The sequence below is a fragment of the Hetaerina americana genome, unplaced genomic scaffold, assembly GCF_022747635.1.
Source record: "Hetaerina americana unplaced genomic scaffold, ioHetAmer1.1.p SCAF_4, whole genome shotgun sequence".
Taxonomy (NCBI): Eukaryota; Metazoa; Arthropoda; class Insecta; order Odonata; family Calopterygidae; genus Hetaerina; species Hetaerina americana.
In genome coordinates, this window is record NW_027286985.1 from 65,427,974 (window position 1) to 65,451,436 (window position 23,463).

Below are 23,463 nucleotides of genomic sequence, written 5' to 3' on the forward strand. Positions count from 1 at the left end.
GGGCGACTCCCCGTTTCTGAAAGCAAAGGGCATGCACCTCCACAAGCACCTACGACCCGACAATACGTCTTCTTGGTGCCATCCGTTTTTATAGAAATCACCAAAATCACACTAAGTGTACGACCAACTTGAAGGGCAATTTAAAAAAAAAACCAAATAAGCGAAGTGTCATCAGCCCATAAACGACAATATTTGCAATACGGAAAATCTTTCGTAAAGCACCAGTGCACTACGCCCTCTTTAGTTATTTACATTACCTGTCTCATTTCTTACATTACGATTTCCGCGTGAATGACCGAAGTAGCACCAATAGCAGCGAGGAAGATTGGGAGTCATGGTACTTTCTTTGCACTCAGTTTTTATAATCAGACGAATGTTAAATCCACTCAGCAAATCGACTCCCTCGCATTAGGGGACTATTAAAATAGATTAATCAAGCGTGAAGGTATGACAGATTTCAGGGCGATGACACGCGCAGAAGATTCAAATCTTTAATAAATGCACCTTAAATATAAGTCAGTACGTAAATTGGAGGTGAATATTACGAATAAAATATTCTTAGAGACCGATAACGGCACTTTTTCAAACCAACACAAGTCGTTTCTCTGCTTACCTCGTGCAGTTCATTTCCTAATATTAAAAAATATTCAACATTTTTACCGGGATTTGAATCATACTTTTCAAAGCTTCTGCTAACTGCTTTCCCTCATAAGGGGGAGAAATGACTCAAAAATCTACTGTGAATGGAGGGGAATTTTTCTCGAGGTTTCAGAAGAAACAATTGAGTTGGCATTTTTCAGTTTGGCTCCTTTTTCTCCTCAATCCACTTTACTCCTCAAAATCCACATTTTCCCCCTACGGTTACTTCGTAATTATTGCTAATGGTGCCGTAAAAAAGGAAGCAAATATTTTACAAAATATTTACATTAGATCCTTATAAAATATACACATACTAATTGATTTGAGGACAGAGGAAGTAATACGAACCCAAAAACTGCGAAATGAAAAAAAAACTTTCTGAATAGGTCAGCAACAGGATGAATTTCCAACCTATAGGCAATTAGGTGAATCGGTAACAGTAAGTAAATAAGTGGGCTAACCAATTCATTAACGAAGCAGTACTGAATCAGGCCATGGGTGTCTGTAAAATAAAAAAGAGGTTGAAGAGGTCGGAGCAGGGGACAAAATGCAAGTATGTTCATTTGGGAATCATCTAGTATAAATAAATCAGCTAATTTTATGTCGTGACACGGACTGAAAGGGTAACTCCCTGTGGATCGCCACTTCCACCACCTACTTCATTAAATATCCACCAAGAATCAAAGTTAATTCGATCCTTAAGAGTTCCGACACCCCACTCGGCGAATCTTCGACACCGGCAAATTAGAAACTTTCAGCGATTCCGGACTCCAAGGAATTTGGGATCTGGTGGGAAAATCTCGCTCTTCCACCGTTTTTCCCATGTTATTTGAAATTCTCGGTCACTACCAATTTTTTTATACTTCAGCAACGCTGAAAAACGGACAGCGAAGTTCATTCCAAACTTTCCGCATAAAAATATACCCTTCGACTCATCTCCCCATTATGTCAGACAAAATAGTCTATACTATACTATCGAAACGAAGCGCTATTTAACACTATGGACAAAAGATTCCGAACTGTCACCCCTGAGATAATTCCTTTTTGAAATGGAGACTTGGAATACATGCCCGTCAAAAAATACATCTAGCGACTAATCTGGCAGTTAAAAGTCATTTTGAAAGCAGGCAAGTTTCATTTGAAAATAATAACATAGAAAGTGTTTGGTGCACCTTAATACGGACCAATCAACCCAACATAAATTTATGCTCTTTCTACAGACCTCCAGACTCAGATTTGAAAACACTTCACACCCTCAACGATCAAATTTACAATTTTACACGTAAATATAATAACAGTATAAACATAATTGGTGGCGACTTTAATCTCCCTGGTATAGATTGGGACAACAATATCGTTAAATCTGGGACCCGCGATCGCGAATCTTGCAATTCCATGATAAAATTGGTTCAAAGAAACTCCCTCCATCAAGCAGTACGCATGCCCACCCGTGGAAAGAACATATTGGATCTATTTCTTACAAACACGCCTGAACGTATTATTAGTGTATCAACTGATGAGGGCTTCAGTGACCATAAAGCAATTAATGTCCACTTGGACATAGAAATAAAAATGATTGTTAAACCAAAAAGAAAAATTTATAATTACCATAAAGCAGACTTTGAATCTTTTGCCAATCAATTAAACTCTTCACTACCCGAGTTCAAAACCCGCTTAAGTCATGTCAACGTGGAAGAAACTTGGACAGAATTTGTCAATATCATGCAAAAAGGAATCGTAGATTTCATACCTATAAAACACGTTAAAGCAAATCGCGACCCCAGGTGGTACAATAAAGACGTTAGAAAAGCCCTTCGAAAGCAGAGAATGCTACACTCTAGGGTAAAGAGGGCAGGCGTGAACACATCATCCCCTGAGAATAAACAATTATGGGACACATATAGATCCTCTAAAATTGGAACCAAAACACAATTACGTAGCGCCTTACTGGACTTTAAACGCAAAGTACTTTGCGAGCACTTGGACACTGACCCCAAAGCTTTCTGGTCATATGTTAGGGAAGTAAATGGGAGTAAACAAACCGTGGCTTGCTTAAGGGATTGTAGCAATATAATTCATACAGACAGTGAGGGTAAAGCTAACATCCTAAATTCATTCTTCCAAAGCGTTTTCTCGAATGATGTTGCCACCGCACATCTCCAAGAAACAATACATACTCCACCCATGGAAAAAATAACAGTGGACCAACAAGGAATTCTAAAATTGCTTAACGAGATTAAACCCAACAAATCCCCGGGTCCCGAAAATATACCAGCTAGGGTGATAAAACATTTAGCTCCAAACATTGCCCCGTACCTTGAGTTTATATTTAAAAAATCCCTCAAGGAGTGCAAAGTACCTAAGATTTGGAAAACCGCGCAAATAACGCCTATTTTTAAAGGTGGTGACAGGGAGGATCCCAGTAATTACAGACCTATATCTCTCACTTCTATCTGTTGCAAAATCTTAGAGCACATAATTGTCAGTTCAATAATGAGACACCTTGACAATATTAACTTTTTAAGTGACAATCAACACGGATTCAGGAAAACCCGGTCCTGCGAAACCCAATTAGGATTATTTACACATGATTTACTTTTATCGGGTGAGAGAGGTAGGCAAGTGGATGCCATCTTCTTAGATTTTCAAAAGGCATTTGATAAGGTCCCACATGGTAAACTCATTCATAAATTAAAGGTCGCGGGTATAAACAAGGGCGCCATAAGTTGGGTTAAAGATTTTCTTTCAGAGCGGGAACAGAGGGTAGTCCTTGATGGCGCTAGTTCCGACAGCGTTCGAGTCACGTCGGGGGTACCTCAGGGAAGTGTGATCGGGCCGTTGCTTTTCTTGATTTTTGTTAACGATTTGAACCGCGAAGTGAAAAGTAAAATTAGGATGTTCGCGGATGACACGGTGATCTATCGGGAGATATCTGGGGATGAGGATCGTTTTATTCTAGAGCAGGATTTAGGTTGCATTACTAAATGGTGTTCTAACTGGGGATTGACTCTAAATTATAATAAATGTTCAGTGGTAAATTTCTTTAAAAGATCAACGGGATTTGCTTACAAATTAGCTGGAGGTGACCTGGCAGTAGTTGATACGGTAAAATACCTAGGTGTCACATTCACAAAAGACTTAACTTGGGGGACTCACATACGTAAAGTCTGCGGTCAAGCATATAAAAGATTGGGATTCATTAGACGCATTGTCGGCAAAAGTGACTCGAAGGTCAAGGAACGTTGTTACCACGCTCTTGTAAGGCCTCATTTAGAATACGCATGCAGCGTGTGGGATCCGAGTGAAAAAGGTCTCATTCGGGAAATTGAGAAGGTTCAACGCCGGGCAGCCCGTTTTGTAAAAAATTCCTACGATAAAACGCAAAGCGTCACCGAAATGCTCATGGATTTGGGGTGGGAATCATTGGCTGAGAGACGATTCAATGCAAGATTGAAATTATTAAATAAATTTAGATCCGCATGTTTCAGCACCGAGGTCTCGCAAATTATTCGTACTCCTACATACATTGGTCGCTTGGATCATGCATATAAAATTCGGGAAATAGATGCCAGAACTAGCCGACTCAAGGACTCCTTCTTCCCACGGACAATACGGGATAGCAACTGCAGGGTTATAGATAGCAAAATTCCACTTGCCACCCTCAGCGTCTAAAAAATAATTAGTTGTATTTAAATGCATGCTCTTCCACTAACCTTATGTGTTTTGTTATATTAACACATTCTTCCCGAATGACCTCATTCGTGTTCTGTTCATCTGTTTTTAAGTTTCCCTTTCAATCCCTCGTCCCTCTCCGCGGGGGGAAATTCCTGCTACCTGCAACGTTGGGTCGCATTTCCTGCCTTTTACAGACTCTTGGGGATAGAGTGTTTCGTGGTGCATTTTCATGTGGTGTTTCAATTTCTTGCTTGTTTTGTCCTGGCTTGCGTGTTGTTGGATGGCTTTCGTGCTGCATCATGAGGTGCAGTTTTTTAGTTGTTTTGCGGTATATGTGTTTGCATGAGTATTGGATAAAGGGATTTTTGCATGAGTGTGTGCGCTGCTGTGGGTGTAATTTTCCGTGTTGTTTTTTTGCATGTGGTATTTTTCTTTTTTACGGTTGGTGACCTAACACCCCCCGCCACACGCCCTTGCGGCGGCTTGCGGGGTATTATGTAGATGTAGATGTAGTGAACTTAATGTTTTTATCCAAGGAGTTAAGGGTTATCAAGAAGCTATCCAGTTGTCTTTGTGAATCCTGCTCAGTTATTTTCCAACCACCCGAAGTGCATCGGTTAGTGCAAATGAATCCCTCAGCGCCCCGGTTTTTTGGTCTCCCAAAAACTCACAAACCAGATATTCCCATCAGGCCGGTGGTTTCCAATATTTCAGCCCCTAATCACCACCTGGCAAGAAGAGCAAACGCCATCTTCAAGGAGCACACCAAGTTCGTCCCAAAATTTGGTATCAAAAACTCCTCCGATATGACCCGCCGCCTTGCAGAGTTAGTCCTCCCTCCCAAGTGCATCCTTGTCTCCTTCGATGTGTGCAGCCTTTTCCCGAGTGTTCCCACGCAGGAAGCCCTCCAGTTAGCCGAAGAAATCCTTTTTCGGAAGGGGGTCCCGTTCCCAGTAATCAGTGAGTTGTGTTTGGTGTTAAAAACATGTGTATCGCAGAACTATTTCAAGTTCAACGGAAAATATTTCCTACAAACCCATGGTCTGGCCATGGGATCTCCTGTTTCCCCTCTACTAGCAGACATCTATATGGACCAGGTGGAAAGTACTCTGTTCTCCTCTTCCAACAACTTGGTGAAAAACATAATCTCTTGGCACCGTTACGTAGATGATATTTTTTGTGTATGGGCTGGTTCACAAAGACAACTGGATAGCTTCTTGATAACCCTTAACTCCTTGGATAAAAACATTAAGTTCACTATGGAGAAAGAGCTCAACAACTCCATTAACTTTTTAGATATAACAATCACTAAAAATAATCGGCAGCTGGACTTCTCCATTTTCCGGAAGGACACTTGTACGGATCATATCATTCATTCTACGTCAAGACATCATTTCCCACAAAAATTAGCGGCCTTCAACTCTATGGTCCACCGTCTGACTAGCATCCCTCTATCGCCACAAAATACCCAAAACGAACTTAAAATCATTAAAACAATAGCTGAAAACAACGGTTTCTGCTCCCAATTAGTCGATAACTTGTATCGGAAAAAACTAGAGAAAATAGCCGTCAAATCAATATTCGGATCCATCCCCAAGGAAGACGTTTCGAAGTGGAGAAGAATTCTCTTCCTGGGGAATATTTCCCGTAAAGTCACCAGATCCCTTGCAGGAAACAATATTAAACCTGCCTTCTATAATAGAGCCAACTTAGGGAACCTTTTATCAAACTGCAAGGACAAAATTCCCGCATTGGAAAGGAGTGGAGTTTATCAATTGTGTTGTGAGTGCTCTGCCTTCTACATTGGACAAACCGGAAGGAAATTCAGTGATCGTGTCAAGGAACATTACGCTTGTTTTAAAAACGGAAATATGTCATCCAATTTTGCCCAGCACCTTATAGAAAACAACCACTCCAGTGACTTTGTCCCCAAAATTCTGCATGTAGAGAAAAAAGGCTTAAGATTAGATGCCTTGGAACGGTTGGAAATTTCAAAGAATAGTCACCTTAAGGGTATTCTAGTTAATGACCTAACTTATTCCTCCCGTTCCCCCCTCCTGGACCTCCCTCTGTTCCTCAGCCCCTCTCCCCCCCTGAAGCAGTACCCAACCGTAATCTCCCACCCCGACGCCATACACAACCGTCTTCTCCCCCTCCCCCCAAACTTACACACCATTTCCCTTTCTCTTTCCCCTCCTCCCTCTTCTCAAACACCTCCCCTCTCCAGTTCTCTATCCACTATATAAAGCCCTGTGTCTTCTGTTCTTTACCTGATGATGACTTTGTAAGTCGAAACCTAGGTCGTGTTAATAAAATATATGTGGAACAACCAAGTATTTCTTTCTTTTCCGATCATTTCCACGATAAAAGAAACGTAGTTTCCCGAGTATCGAAAATGAATGGGAGACGTGACATAGCTGTAGATTATAGCTTGATTACAATTGATAATAATTAAGCTTTCAATTCGGGATTTGTGCCAAATTGTGAGAAACGCCAAATGCCTTTTTAATTTTAAGAGGAGCGGATATGAGCGCAAAATCTCACCCAAGTAAAGAGTCGCGGCGCAAAAGCTGCCTTAATTTATCAAAAATAACAGCTTCATAACTATCCTTGACTTCCGTTCTGTTTAGGTTTTAAAAGAGCCTATGCAACATCCGACAGCGAAACTTTAACGGGTAAATAACAGAAGATCGCGAGCTTTCGAAGGCCAGCTACGCTCCGCTATGATTTTCATGGCATTGTTTGGTCCAATTCTATTAAGGACACTAGAATTGTTCTTAGCAGATTGACGTGAGCGAAAAACCGCAACAGATCAACTGAGGCGATTGATCGGATCGATATATATCCCCGACTCCTTATGGACCGAATAACATCAGCGCAGATGGTGAATGGGTGGATTCAGTTCACTGTGAACACACAAAAATCATGGAGAAATTGTCTTAATCGGAGTAGTAGTATTCAGGGGAGGCGACCGACAGCTGAGGTCATTAGCGCCATTGAGGATGGACAAGAAAGGATGAAGGGTGGAGAGAAACCCGGCGCCGACATTAGCCTACTCTTAACGAAAGTCGCCAAGGGGTCCGCAGCTTAACGTCCCATCCGACGGACGGCGTACTCACTCAAAGTGCCCTCCACAAAGCACCTCAAGTAGGGATCGAGATACCTCTGAAAAATATTCAACACCTCCGGGGTTTGAACCCTGGCCCTCAGTAGTGAGCTAACGTACCACCCGAAATGCCGGTACTTCCAGCGTAAATCCTACCAATTTACCATAGAAAAACAAGCGGTTTGCGAAAGCCATAAAATTTTATTTTCTTCACGATCGTAATTGATATTTATACTAAGAAATGTATTTTAACCAAAAATAAGAGGGAATGAAATGATAATTCAATAATTTATCATTGTTTATTTATAATAATGATAATCATACAATTTAATCTAATAAAATATCCCAGGATTTCAATACCCTTCTCCGTAGGGCCACGTAAAGGTTTCGTACGTAATTCCCATATATCGAAAGCTATCACGCTTTTGCTCACATCTTTAGTGTGAAGCTTGATCGATTGAGATAATGTGATACTTGCGTGGAAAAAACCGTTCCGGAGGCAACACTACGAAACGTCAGCGCTCACTGAGAACCCAACAATTACCCTCCGATCCAAGTTGACTGATTCCGGCCACTCCCTCCTAAGGCAGCCGGAAGGAACGCCACCATCTAAGTAATCGCTTCGACACGCAATCATGGCACCTTTTGCTTTTGAAGATGCATCCAGAAAGATTCCGCCCAGATGTGCACCCGCTTGCTTCAAAACCTTGCGTTTTAAGAAATAGGACTGGGGTTAAGGTGATTAGATATTTTAGGAACGTGACGAATACAAACTAATATGACGGGAGTTTCGGCCAAATTCCGACTTGTCCAACGTAGAGAGAAAACCACCAATGCCAAGCTGCTACGGGAAATTCTAAGATTCAGTCATGATTTGCCCACCCACCACTTGGACAAAATGAGAGATATTGACGACGCAGATAAGAAGTAAACCAAGGCAAGTTAACTCTCTCCACAGTTTCATATGGGATTAACAACTTCCACAATTTCGCGACGGCGAAAAACTTCTTACTAATCGATAGCCTCTGACCTTGAAAAAGGACCGTAGCTGAATCCCTTAGTACGCGGTACCCCGGGAGAGCAGTGAACAGATGAAAAAACCCCATCCAAATGATGTAGGCATGGTTGATTCCACATGGAAAATATTTTTGTCTCAAATACACAAACGCCTATCCGCTAGCTTTGAATATGCTAATTAATAAAACTGATGAAAATCCAAGTAAATTTTTTATCGAGCTAGCAAAATTTAAGTTGTCGGAGGGAGGGAAAAATTCCGTAAATTTCATTTACGAGGATTTGCTTCGCCCTTAAATGCAATTGCTATTTTAAAGGACTTGACGAGTTAAAAAGATATCACTTGTAGTTAGACATTCATGTAAATAATCAATACTTTGGCATTCATTCATTAACTGTTGCATCTCCGTGAATGAGTACGATGGTGCTCGAGACCTAAAGAAGCCAATTTACGGCAAGATACACGGTACGGATGGGGATCATTCCTACAGATGTGATGAAGCCGCTACCTGCAAATCGCTGAAATTATAATTACTTTTGTTATTATGTCAGCTATCTTACGTCCCAGAAAACGTACTATTAATTAATAAAATTTAATTTGAAATAAATTAGTCCATAGAAATACATAAATAATGGTACAATATTTTTGCACAAAATCATAGAATGCCTCACCGCAAATTTGAACGCCCTTGAACTCCATAGAAAATGTAACCAGCAGATAGAGGAATTTCGGGCACCATATCCTATTTCTCTTCATTTTACACGACGTCGGGCATAGTACTGGGTGAACTCTACCCTCACCTACCAAGCCGACCTTCTGGTTGATTGCTGTGTTTATGGTTTATCTTACTTCTCATCGATGTCCTGACGAAGATTCTCAAACCAAATTGTTTGCCAAAAGACCCACAGCAGTGATACTGTGTTCTTCTCAGGAAACTTTGAAGTCTTCATAAAATAACTTTCTCCATAAACTTTTATGGATTAAAAACTTATTTACAATTTGATTGAGGGGTGGCTACACTCAATTCTTCAGGAAATGTATACTGTATAGATATTGAACATTAATTACCCAGTCTATTTTTTTCACTAAGAGAAAAATGTGAATATTGATTAACAGGTTTTAGTTGTTTTTAAAACAATAAAAGGCTCCAGTCAAATGGTATTCATTGACGAATGGTACAAGATTAAATTTCCCTTGGCCATTTCTTCCCAATTAAACTAGCAGTCAAACTGGAAATAGCCGTCTATTCACTTGTAAAATTAATGATGGTAATTATTGTGTGTTATGAATAGATTATTAATAAAGGTATATTACCATAACCAGTCCAATGAGCGACGAGAGGCTTCGGCCAACGCCGGATTGAGTAAACAATCACTTAACTTGCAGATCAATGCATTTTTTACAAAGCGCGGTTCTTCCCACTATTTTAACAAAGACTTTTCCGCAGTCATCGGAAATCGGTGATCCGTTGCTTACTAAACTAAGTCGCTTGATTGTAATTCAATGACTGATTGATATACGCGTGCTCTCGCCATTGGTACTTCAAAACAAAATCAGTATTCGAGTGTCTTGTAACGCCACCGTGGATATGTTATGGCACACATGATGTTGGACTATTAACAATGATTTTACACTTCCCTTTAATCATTAAAAATTGGTGCATAGCTTATGGCACATTTTAATAGCGTAGTGTAGCAATGGAATACCACCGCACCGTTTGAGTTTGTTCTTTAAATATATGGTGGCATGCGGTGTCCTTGAATAACTGATGCAACTGTATTGACAAAAACCTTGAAATACGTATCAATTGCGACCTTTCCTTCTAGTGAATCCAGGTTGGATCCTTCCCTTGTGACATGTACCTTTTGAAAAAAAACTACCAAGATCAGATTAGCATCGGTCTCTGGGATTAGGTGAGGCTAAATGGTTTTAATAAGAACGCAGCTAGAATGCGTAACTTTCAAAGTAATTTATACAGTACTTCGAAATTCTTTATTTGCCGTGCATGAAGAATGTATACATTTACCTGGAATAATATTATAATGGATAATCACCGAATCCTTGCTAGTATCTCATTACTGTTGGTCGTTCATGATGCCAGCGTAAACATACATGTTACCTAATATGATGCAAGAGTATTCATTTGGTACAGATTTTAATTAACTGAACTCAAGTAGGGCCGAGACCTAAGTAATGATTTGGAAAAACGGAATTCAAAGCGTTTGAAAAAGCGGATAATTATTATGGCAGAAGTATTTGTTTTTTCGTAAGAACGTTCGCATTCGTTAAATTTCTAATCAAAATTATTATAGACATACTACCTTGATCAAAAAGTTCCCGGAATAACCACCGTGTGGCGCTCCCATCGTTCCGATTTGAGTTCTGTTTTTTTGTTAAATTGGTACATCTGTTGTTGATATTCCCTTTAAATCTTAGTGTCATAACTTGACATTTGCAAAAGTTACGGTCGGTTTTCGGTATGTCCATCAGTGCTTCCTGCGATTTTTCCATTACTTCCTCTCGGCTGCTAAAACGCGTTCCCCGTAATGGTTTCTTAACTCGATTGAACAGAAAGAAGTCACAGGGAGCCAAATCAGGTGAATTCGGTGGCTGTTGGATGGTATTTGTTGCATTTTTCGTCAAAAAATTACGAATAATGATAGCACTGTGCGACGGTGCGTTATCATGGTGCAAAATCCACGAGTTTTCTGCCCACATTTCTGGTCTCTTTCGGCGAATTGCTTCACGCAAACGTCTCATAACGCCCAAATAATACTCTTTGTTTACTGTCTGGCCTTCTGGCAAAAATTCATGATGCACTACACCGTTGTAATCCATGAAAACCGTCAGCATTGCCTTCTTTTTTGGCTGAAAACGACGTGGTTTTTTTGGTCTCGGCTCATTTGGTGAACGCCATTCACTTGCCTGATGTCTGGATTGCGTGTCGTACTCATAAACCCACGTCTCGTCTCCAGTAATGATCCTTTTGATGAATGTGGGATCGGATTCAGCCTCGCAAATCATGTCTTTTGCGACGTCAACACGGTCTCTTTTTTGCATGAAATTGAGGTCTTTTGGCACCAACTTTGCTGCTACACGACGGAAACCCAAATCATTAACCACAATGTCTTGGGCGGATCCATAGGCAATGTTCAAGTCCTCCGCTATTTCTCTGATGGTTAATTTGCGGTTATTGACCAACATTTCTTTTACTTTATCAATTTTTTCACCGACTTTCGATGTCGATGGTCTGCCACTGCGTTCATCATCTTCGATTGACTCACGACCACTTCTGAACCGCTCGTGCCACTGGTAAACGACCGTTTTTTTTAGAGAATCGTTGCCGAAACACTTTTCCAACATTTCCAACGTCCGTGCGCCACTAAATCCGTTTTTTACGCAAAATTTAATACAAGTTCGTTGTTGCAAATTTAAATCCATTTCTGAAATTGTAAAAAATCGCCAACACACACAGAGATAGATGTACTCTTGGCTACGTAACTTTTGCAAATTTCAAGTTATGACACTAATATTTAAAGGGAATATCAACAACAGATGTACCAATTTAACAAAAAAAACAGAACTCAAATCGGAACGATGGGAGCGCCACACGGTGGTTATTCCGGGAACTTTTTGATCAAGGTAGTATTTCTTTCCACATCGTCAATTTGCAATCATCTCTAGATGCGTCAAGGGTTATCCGAAATTTTATGTTTTCAGGGAATGATTTTGATATATTAATCTCGCTGTATCGTCCTCCAGCACTAGTATTCTTATCGTGTTGCGACAAAGAGTTTTATTGTATCATTAATGTCCGAGGGGACCCACAGTGCCTTCACATATTATTGAAAGTTAGCCTGCCAAAGGAAACTGTAACGATATATACAATATTGGTCAGGTAGCCAAAATAATGCCACGAATTTTGCTAATATTATTTTTCACCAACTTTTAATACAATTGGCACACGCTTGCCTCTTACTATAATACTTTAGATCCCATGCAAACTCTTAAAGACTGCATTAATCATTCTTGGTCTTGATGATCATAATGTGAGGTTCGATTTGAAACAAAAGAGCCACAGGTAAATGTTTAAATTAATTTATTCCTAGTTTTCATGGATGCCAGATGTCGGAAGCAATTCAGATAACTGGTCGCTAACAATCCAGGGACAACGCCCCTAAACTACGTGTAATCGACAAATTTTATATTCATCATGGAGATTTACTACATCTACCGCCAAAACATTTTGGCTGTGTGAACAGACGTCTGGTTTGGTTTCAATCGGATATATCTTCGCGAAAAACACAGATTAATACCCAGAAAATAAGTATTTCCGGAGATAGCTTAAATAATTACGTTTTACTTAAGCTGAAGGAAACAACAACATATTAGAAAGATCTCTGAACGATATGCTTCTAAGCTCTTAAACAAAAACCGGGATAGTATTTGAACGCTGGCAGATTCGAAGGATCTTTTAAATATTATTATTATTTGGTAGCTGAGCGTTTAATAATATAAAAGTATTGAAGAATATATAAGATTGAACATAGCCACTGTTACATTTCTAAGCTCTGTGACTTAACAAGGCACAACTTGGCACCTCTCACAACAATAAACTGTTCTTCAATTCTGCACACTTCCTCCTTTCATTCCATGCTCTGCATCCATCTATGCTGCCTCCTATGGGATTATACCCAACAATGCTTTCTCTCTCTCTCTCTCTCTTATTATATATATATACACACACACACACACACACTTATGTACAATTATATAGATATATTTAAACACACATGTGAGGGTGTGTATACATATAACTGCGTTAATTCATGAAAACGTTTTTTAGCCAGAGCACTCATTTTCTGAACTCCGTCGGTGGATGCTAGCATCAATAGTAGAAGGACAAAGTGCTACAATGTAGCAATGTTAGTTTTCATCGAAACTGTCAAGTCGATGGCAACATTCAATTTATTTCTGCAAAACTCCAAGTTAAATTTTAAGAGGATGGGATCATTTAATCAATTGAAATTATGTGAGAAAATATCACAGAACAAAACTCCTTTAATATGCAAAATCCTCCCCTCCTATGAAACTGGGAAAGGAAGCGTAAGGTATCAACATCTGCAAATTCGCCTGTATAACAAATAAATCCAGGACTCGATGAAGGCCACAAATTATGTATCAGTATAAAAAAATAATACACCCTAGATATTAGGTCGCCTGCCCCAAACCTTAGGGTCACACGGCACGTATAATAAAATGAACTCCCGAGTCGGTACAAAGCGACGCAATGCGCAATGGTAAAATATGCATATTATGAATTTCGAAGTTCTGAAGCACGTAAACTCCGCTGAGCAATTGATATTATGAAGTTTGGTGGCCACTGATATAGATAATCCAACTACCACCTCGTGCTATTCCACAGAAAATTAATTAAACCCTTTCAATTACTTATCAATTAAATAACTCAGGTTGTATGTTAGTCAAAAAAGGCAGATTCGGGATTCGATCGAAGGATAAACAAAAAAATTGAATTCCAAAGAAATTGAAATTGTTGCATTGAAAAAAATTGAAGCGAATCCATTTATTAAATATGCACATTTGGCAACAGGGGCCTCGAAATTAATATGAACACTAAAGTTTGAGACACAAATGCCGTCCGAATGGTACATTCCCGTTTAAGGAATAATTCGGCAAGATAACTGAGTATTGTTTTCGTTTTGCCTCAACCTGAAGACGGCGGGTGTGAGGCTGTCGACAGCGTCGCTGGAATCGCCCAGATAATTAGCACCATTTGCAAGGCGCCATTATCTCGTCTGGATTTGATACCAATTGCTGATAATGCTTCTAAGTATAAAAACTTGTCGTCTCTTCATTTCGTCGTCACTCAAATCGCCCCCCTCTGCCAGAGAATATTTCAAAGCGCATCCCAGTGAACGACGGACACGGTCCACAAATAAACGCCCACCGTTGGGGCAGTTAATACAAAATAATTACGCGTACATCGGCAGTAGAGATAAGCTCCAGAAATCAAAACTCAAATCTCCCCGCACTGATTCAAGGGGTCGCTCGCGTCCCGAGTTTGTCAGCCACTGCTGACAAACGCAATCAACGTGGAAATCTACGTATTCAGCCCCTTCTCTCGACAAATGAGGGACGCAATATCATTCCGAGTCATTCGTCAAAATATGCGAGAAACTAGAGATGTTTTGGTGACAGGATACGAGTCGTGCGATGAAATATGGTCCTTTTGATACTTGGAAATGATACGGGAAGTTTTGTTTTTTCGAATGTTCCAATTAGAACAGGTCACACGCATTATAATGAGTACATTTCGTCTTTAATTTTTATGGAAAACTATACTAACAATTCGAAAATGCATTCATGAATTTCATTCTGAAAAAGATTAGAAATCACAAGCGATAATTAGCGAGAGCTCATTACGCCATACTACAAGGGGTTTTTGATTCTCCGAGGCGCGGAACGTAGTAAACTATGCATAGAGGCATTTCAGGAAAATGTAGATCAGAAAAACTATTTTATTACTCCGCTAAGCAACGGTGGTAAATCATGATTTCTACGTGAGATTCTGAAGAAAAGTCCCATAAGTTTTACATCGACTAATACATGGTAGCATCGTGGCTTAATAACCAACAGGGTTGACGAGAAATATTTATATAGAAGTCTTGACTGACTTGCACTTGACTAAAGATGTGGAAAATCAGAATTACAAAAACTTAAATAAAAAGCGTAGGGCTTTTCGGGTGTGAGATCCTTGAGGCAAGAGGATGAGGGTAAATCTGAGGATTTTGAGATGTGTCGCGGGGAATGGAGAAAATACGTTGAACAGAGAGGAAGGTAAACGCAGAGACTTTCAAAAGGAGAAGAGAGGAAGTTGTTTGGGGGAAATTCGAAAAAGGCAGAGAAGGTGGATGGATGACATTCAGAAAGGTAGTGATAGAAGGGAGAACGTTGGGTTAGCTGGATAGAGGAGGGAAGGATTTTTTTCCAGCATTAAAGCAGGTAGAAATTACGAAGAAATGAAGAGAGAAATACCGCAGGGGAAAGAAGGATGTTCTCGCAACACTTGCAAGTAAACAGTCTTTAAGGACTGTGCTTAAACATACTTTTAAATAGGTAGAATACCTCGAATAAATGAAACGAGACTTAGGAATGCGTATGAGTTGTGGCAAGGTTCAATGTCGGAACCAGCTCACTATTAAGGAATGGCGAGTACTATAGGTAAAATGTTTTCCAAGAACGGATACCGCTCAAGTCGGGCTTCGTCTCGGATTCCTCAATTAGGGAACTGAGTGACTGACTATCACACCAAAAGGAACTACAGAGAGAGAGAGATCTCTTCAAGAAGAGAGCGAACCATCAGGTACGATTCGTGACTGTTAACTGCCCCTTTCAAATCGTGCTCCCCACGCGTCAACCCCTCTCGTTAGCGGGGGCGGACCACCCATAGAGTTTTAAATTCTTTGTAACAGAGGAGATCAGGCACCGCTCACCATCGTCGATAACTAATCATCGATTCGATGCGTGCAGAGCAAAATCACTTTGAACTTCGTGACTCGGGCCCTAGCGCTCACGGGCGCCGATATTTCCATTCGCAGATGACACGGTTGTCACGTGAGAGGGGGAAAGTCTTCAGGGAATGGGAAAGGCTGGTACTCACCTCCACCAGTATTCCACCGGTTGTCGTTCATGCCCCCCGATTTCCGTCCCCGCCTCCCACCGCCCCTCCGTGTCAACCCAGCACCGGCGGGGGTGGTGGCGAGGCTTCGCTGCCGATGGCGTCGGCGTCCTCGGCTACACTACCGAGAGGCCGCGACCGCCGACTCAGAGCCTGTAGAGACAGAAACGAATACACGTTACAAAGCCGTCGGCTCAAAATAAAAATTTAATCGATCAGTGAACCCCCGACTGTGTGACGCGACCGGGTTCGTTCGAATGCCGGTCAAGACAAAAAGTTTATTTTTCGAAGGCGAATTTCGACATATTAATTAACTTGCAAAAGTGCGCGCGACTGCTGATAACGCTCTTCCCGACATTACCCTTGGAATTTTCTTCGATAAAACGCCGCGCAGCGCACAACAAATGGTTTATCCAATTAACGCAAGGCTTGCTGAGGAATATTCCCTTTATAGCCAAAAACGGGGCTTCAGTAACGAATTTATTTCGCATCGGCCTCTTTCGAAGCCCATACTTGATAGTTAAATTAACTGAACACAACTGGGCAATCCGAGTTCGAAACAAATTTTAGAGAAGAATTCCCATTCTTCCCTGCTGGCTGTATCAACAAACCCTCGCGACCCCATAAGTCGATACTCTTACTTTTATTACAACCAGAGAAGTTTTCTATATTCCACAGACCCTGGTGTGGAAAAATAGAACTTAACATTTAGCTGTAGTGAAGAATGACTCGCAATTTCCTTATAACAAAGATATAAAAGTTGTGGCTTCTAATGGTACGATAATACACATGTTGAGTTTCATTTAATATCATTGTTGGTGGGTCAGGGTGAAGCCATTCTTCCAACTGTGTCCACTTTTTCAGATCTCAATAATCCGCCATTATGCCAAGGTTTATTCTTGCGATATTAGTATTTTTATTTTATTCTATTTCTAACTGTAAGCCTGAAATGGCTTAACGGGATCCCATAGGCAGATGGGCTATCAGACACTTCCGGAAGTGCAAACAAAATTGTTCCAGATGGGCTATCAGAGACTTCCGGGAGTGCAAAAAAAATTGTTCTGATTATTATTTAGCAGTGAATCGTTTAAGGTTGATTTTGGATGGGCACTGACAAAACATAGTTACAAACATGATAACACTTGAATTTTAAAGCATGCAGATACACACATTCTTAGCCTCACGAACTATTTGCAAGCATTTACAACGAATAAGACTATCAAATTTCAATGACAGACACCAGAAAAACTAATCATTATTATTACTGTTATAATTACGATTATCGTCAGTCTATTCACTCTAATACCTAAGGCCAAGTTGACCAACTACGAGATGCAACACAAAATGAGGAAATACCTCTCGGCAATTCTTAGTTCAAGATAATCCCGCTGGATACTGCATGTGGAAGCGCCAGTGGATATACAAGGTCTGCCCCAAAAATACCAGAAATTACCGCGGAAAGAAACCAATTGAGAACTGTAGGAGAGAGGGACTAGTCATCCCCAAAACTTGGTTTAGACTACACAAAAGTCGTAGGTATACATGGAAAATGCCAGGTGACTCAGAAAGGTATTAGTTAAATTACGCATGCTATGGTTAGTTACAGATACAGGAACAGCGTAATCAATTCACAAACTTTACCGGGAGCAGAAGCAGACTCAGGTCACTATTTAGTATTTATCAAGTTTAGCGCCCGATTCAGAAAGAACAGGCTGGGGAGGCGGTTTAGGAAATGGAATGTAGACGGATTAACTGGATTGACAAGGAAAGAGTATCTGCAGGCTGCAGAGAAAATCATGAGTGAAGGCAAGGAGCGGATAACTGGATAACTATCGAGGAAAAATAGAAATACAACAAAAGAGGGATATCGAAAGCCGTAAAAGAAACTGTAGGAACTGTCAATACATGTACAGCATGTGGTGAATTGCTTCAGAGGACACACATTAAATCGGAGCATTAGTAAATGATAAAATTCTAAAAAGTTATAACCCCCCTCAGGAGCATTAGATTTAGGAGCAATATTACAAAAATGAAAAGTTTACTCATTTATATTAAATCTTAAAATATCATTTAAAATCAAAATTAAAGCATTATGCGCTTGCATGTACTATGCACATATTTCAATTCCCTATTCCCACACACACGCATTCAGGCAAATAACAAAGGCGAAAGTTAACCAAAACAAGCCAATTGTTTAGGATATTAATGATAGAAGAGGCAAAAATGGAAGCAATCTTGGAAGTGGAATGGTCCAGACTAGAAAAGTAATTTGGCATCTACATTAGTGCAAAACATAACTTATTTGTGGGTGTCCAATTTATAGCGACTAAGAAATTACTGAAGGAGTCGACAAATAAAGTATGCGCCCTTAGGATGTTGAAGATCATTAATATCTTATTTTGCACGTCATATCTGGTAATCGTAAAAAGCAATTGGATCGAACTCACAAACGACCGCAATGAAGAAAGCATTCGAATAGTATTCTTTAAGCTTACCCAAATACGTACGATTTATTAAGTGCGAAAATGCAATTCAACTTTAATATCGAATTTTTGATCAACAAGTCTTCAATACATATAGTTTGTATAAATAGTATCGGGAAACGTTTTGGAAAATAGATTTATTTCAGATATTGCTACAATGCCTCAATATTCTTCAAAGAACATCCCTTGAGCGTCGACACAATTTTGCCGGCGGCTTTTACACGACTTGAAGGCTCCCTAGTGGGGGGATTTCGAAAGGTCCTTAAGGGTACGCATGCAAGCTTCTTTGAAGGCACTTATGGTCCAATGGGTGTCCTTTGGGGGAGGTTTTTACTTTTGAGAGCCTGAAATAGAGGCTAGAAGCATATGGCATAGATAAAAATGGTGTTGGATTTCAGACTTTTTGAATGGTCGGGTTCAAAGAGTAGATGATAGATGAAGTTAGTTCAACTTCAGTAGAAGTTACGTCAGGTGTTCCCTAGGAAGTGCTATCGGACCTCTTTTATTTCCACTTTACTTTAACGACATTGGCTCCGTAATAACTAGTAAGATACGTTTATTTGCCGACGATACAGTGGTTTACCGTGATATCCGTGATCCTGAGGACACAGCAGATTTATCTAATGACCTTAATGCTATAGAACGCTGGTGGGACACTTGGAAATTAGAATTAAACTTTAAAAAGTGCGTATTAATATTTTTTTGGAAAAAGAGCAATCCCCTCCCGAACGCCTACTGCATTGGGAACACCGAAATTCGTAGACGGTGTAGACTCGATTAAATACCTGGGCGTTACCCTCACTCACGATCTCTCCTCGGTGAAACACATATTGGGAATATGTGAATAAGCTAAAAAAAATTAGGATTTATTAGAAAGGTTCTTGGTAAATGTGATGAAAAGGTCGAAGAGAAATGTTAGCTGCCGTTGGTAAGACCTCATTTAGAATACATCTACATCTACATAATACCCCGCAAGCCGCCGCAAGGGCGTGTGGCGGGGGGTGTTAGGTCACCAACCGTAAAAAAGAAAAATACCACATGCAAAAAAACAACACGGAAAATTACACCCACAGCAGCGCACACACTCATGCAAAAATCCCTTCATCCAATACTCATGCAAACACATATACCGCAAAACAACTAAAAAACTGCACCCCATGATGCAGCACGAAAGACATCCTACAACACGGAAGCCAGGACACAACAAGCGAGAAATTGAAACATCACTACCACATGAAAATGCACCACGAAACACTCTACCCCCAAAGAGTCTCTAAATGGCAGGGAATGCGACCCAACGTTGCAGGTAGCAGGAATTTGCCCCCGCGGAGAGGGACGAGGGATTGAAAGGGAAACTTAAAAACAAATGAACAGAACATGAATGACGTCATTCGGAAAGAATGGGTTATTATAGCAAAACACATAAGGTTAGTGGAAGAGCATGCATTTAAATACAACTAATTATTTTTTAGACGCTGAGGGTGGCAAGTGGAATTTTTTCTATCTATAACCCTGCAGTTGCTATCCCGTATTGTCCGTGGGAAGAAGGAATACGCTGCAAGTATATGGGACCCTCACGAAGTCGGATTAACTGCCGAATTGGATCGCATGCAGCGGGGAGGAGCTAGATTTGTAAAACGTTGTTATGATAAACTTAGTAGCGTATCAAAAATATTAGAGCAGCTAAGCTGGGAATACTCACGGAGCGAAGGTTAAATTACAGATTGAAGCTCTTACATAAATTGAGAAGTCTCTTTAGCGGTGATGTTGAAAATTTATTACTACCCCCATCGGACTACGGTAGTACGGTAGATCATGCTAGTAAAATTAGAGAGATTAAGTGTAGAACAGATAGACTTAAGATTTCATTTCTTCCACGAACGATAGGGGATTATAATAACATTGTTCGACCACGGTAGGGTCATGTTCGGGTAAAATTATCCTGATGTGTATTCACCCCCTGCCACACACCCTAGTGGTGGCTTGCAGGGTATATAGTATATTAATTGAAGATGAAAAATAAGGGGGACTGTAAGGTGGTTGGGGAATCGTGATGACGTTGCAGGTCTTCGCAAGCAGACACTCGACATTTCTCTTGGTCGTCCGTCAAGACCTTCGGAACTAGTTTAGCGCATATCTTTCGCATTGCCAAATGTTCAGTGATAATGGCGTGCACTGTCATCTTATCAATGCTAATACGATCTGTGATCAGGCGCACACGTAACCGACGGCCTAAATTCAGCACTTCACGCACATGTCACGATAAATTTGTTACCGATACTTTTTTACAAATCTTGTGCAACCAAATAAGTGCTACACATACTACATATGTGATAATTTCAATCTGCAGTCGATTTATAAACTTCGTACATTTTTCAAGATTTCCAAGCTAAAATATTGATAAAGGTAAGTACTACGAAAGAGATATTGGTATTTCTCAAACTACGACTATTTGTCACAATTAGTACTGTAACGATGCATGGATTTATCTAAGAAATCAAATACGAATATGATGTACTCACTCAGATTCGTGTAACAAGGATTTAACCCCTCACAATTGAAAATCACAAGCATGATTACGATGAACTTCCATCATATTATACATGTACTACTTTATTAATCTCAGGGTTAGTACACACGACCGAAAATTCAGTGTACGCAAATGGATGTTGAATTATTATCATATTATTAAATGTAGAAGGAAGAATCATAACACCTTCACAAAATCTAAAATTTTTACTGCCGACTAGTTTCGCCACATTGTATTATCACCTGGACTTTTTAGCTACGGGGTAGCAAAAAATTATTCAATATTATGATCACGCCAAGTTATTTGATTCTTCCTTGTGTATTAAAATTCCACGAAGTGTCCGCGTAAAGTATCTCTCAAATTCATAAAGAGATAAACGCTGAAGTTTTCTAATAATTTTCGAAGCAATGGATATATTTTCGAAACTATGCAGGAATACGTTTCAAGTAGTGCATAAAATGGGTTTAAGACTCAATGATAAATGTTGGATTCTATTCTAAAAGAGTATCAAATGATCACGGCATCATACGAGTAAATATGTACAAGTCATTTAAATAATCACATAAGTAAACATAGATTTCTAAACTTAATACAACCCGATAGATATACGGTCTCCAACGTCCATACGAAGATCCTCCCCAACATTTTCCGTTTAATAATTAATGCCCCTTGAACCCAGAAAGCTTCAATTTCGAACTTCACATTTATTAATCAGAACGTAGTGGGTAATGATCCATTTAATTTTTAAAAATTACAGATTCTTCAACGGGCAGAGGATGCAGGGAGAGGGAATATTAGAAAGCGGAGAAAAGCTAAGTCAACAGTTTCTTACTTTCAATACTACAAAATGGACAAATAATCTGGAAGGCTACAACGCACTCAACGGTCCCACAGATACCTCGATTTATGACGCATGGTTAACTAAAATCACGAATGTACTATTCTGTGAGTGTAGCCTGAACAAAAGAGAAGGTTATAAATGAACTGACATACTGCCAAGCGATTGCTTTTTGATATGACAATCGGAAATATTCACTGGATACTATGAATGCACAATAACTGTGGAACTCACTGAATATGAAAATAAACGAGGCACAGACACTGGCAAAATACGAGAAGGAAGAAGGGGCATGAAATTATTCTGCGCCTACAAAAGTGGCGAGTAATTGCTGTTTCTCCATACATTTACATACAAAGACTCAATCCTGGAAATAAGCTGGTTTGGAAAACCCCAACGGTTGTTTATGGAAGGAATCAAGCTTTGAACAGATTTTAAAATGGCAAATGCCAAAATTCTACATTTTTAGAATGTAAAATCTCGAGTTTCAAGTTTACACTATTGAATGCGAACAGATTCATAAACATTTTAAAAAATCTCTGCAAGACAAATTAAAATTAATTTAGAGTTCAATTTGGTAGGAGAATAGGAGGTTATTCGAACGCAGGGAGGTAGAATGAATGACCGAAAGTTACCTCAGGGTGAATTAATCAATTCCTCTGATTTTATTGAAACATTATTGCGAACTAGTATACTGTTACGGCAATACGTTTTATGCTAAAATTACAGCTCAAAACAACAAAACCGGAATTAATTTTATATTATCGAATGTACATAAGGTTTTACCTACATAGAAAAAGTAAGTCGACATAAAGTTGCAGTAAAACAGTGTTTAAAGAGAGTTAAATGAATAATAGAATAATAACTGCCTCATGTTCCCATTTTAATTAAACACGACAAAATGCCAACTAGAAGGTGAAGACGCTGGATACATATAATATGCTCGCATTATACCAGCATGGGTGTGAAAAGTTCGAATGGATCTCATTGCTCCCGACCGGCGAACATTGAAAGCTTTGAATCAACAATATTTGCTTAGTTTTAAGTGTTGGGTAACTTATTCTGGGACCATCACACGACACAAACTTGTAAGATGCATGATACACAATGTAACAGTACTAGTCACATAAACCGTAAAATGTTCGATATTTTCAGTACTTAACGCACAATTGTTGTTAATGCAAAAAAATAGAAATTTTTAAAAATCCATACCGCCTTTCTTGGATGAATTTCTTTATTATAAGCCATTGAGAGCTGTTTTTGATTTTCCAATATTAAATAATTCCATGGTTTATGTTCCCTGGAAATACACGCACTAAAATACTTTGTGGCATATGCCTTATCCAAGGAAAAATATAAATTAATAGCTAATTATTCGCTTTTTGAATAGAAATTACGCTGTGCGTATCGGGGAAGAAGACGCCTACAAGATAGCATTTGATTTTTTACAGCAACGTGCATGTTAACATACCACTTTT

The 23,463-nt window shown here is 39.7% G+C and overlaps 1 protein-coding gene across 1 annotated transcript in view; it reads right to left on the bottom strand.

Annotated features, from left to right (window-relative positions):
- The window catches only part of Tlk (Tousled-like kinase), a 304,040-nt gene that overhangs the window by 262,161 nt on the left and 18,416 nt on the right, over window positions 1-23,463 (bottom strand). The window contains exon 2 of the mRNA XM_071590894.1: window positions 16,117-16,287. Coding sequence (XP_071446995.1) covers window positions 16,117-16,147 — 31 coding nt within the window. The 5' untranslated portion in view covers window positions 16,148-16,287. The remainder of the gene's footprint in view (window positions 1-16,116; window positions 16,288-23,463) is intronic.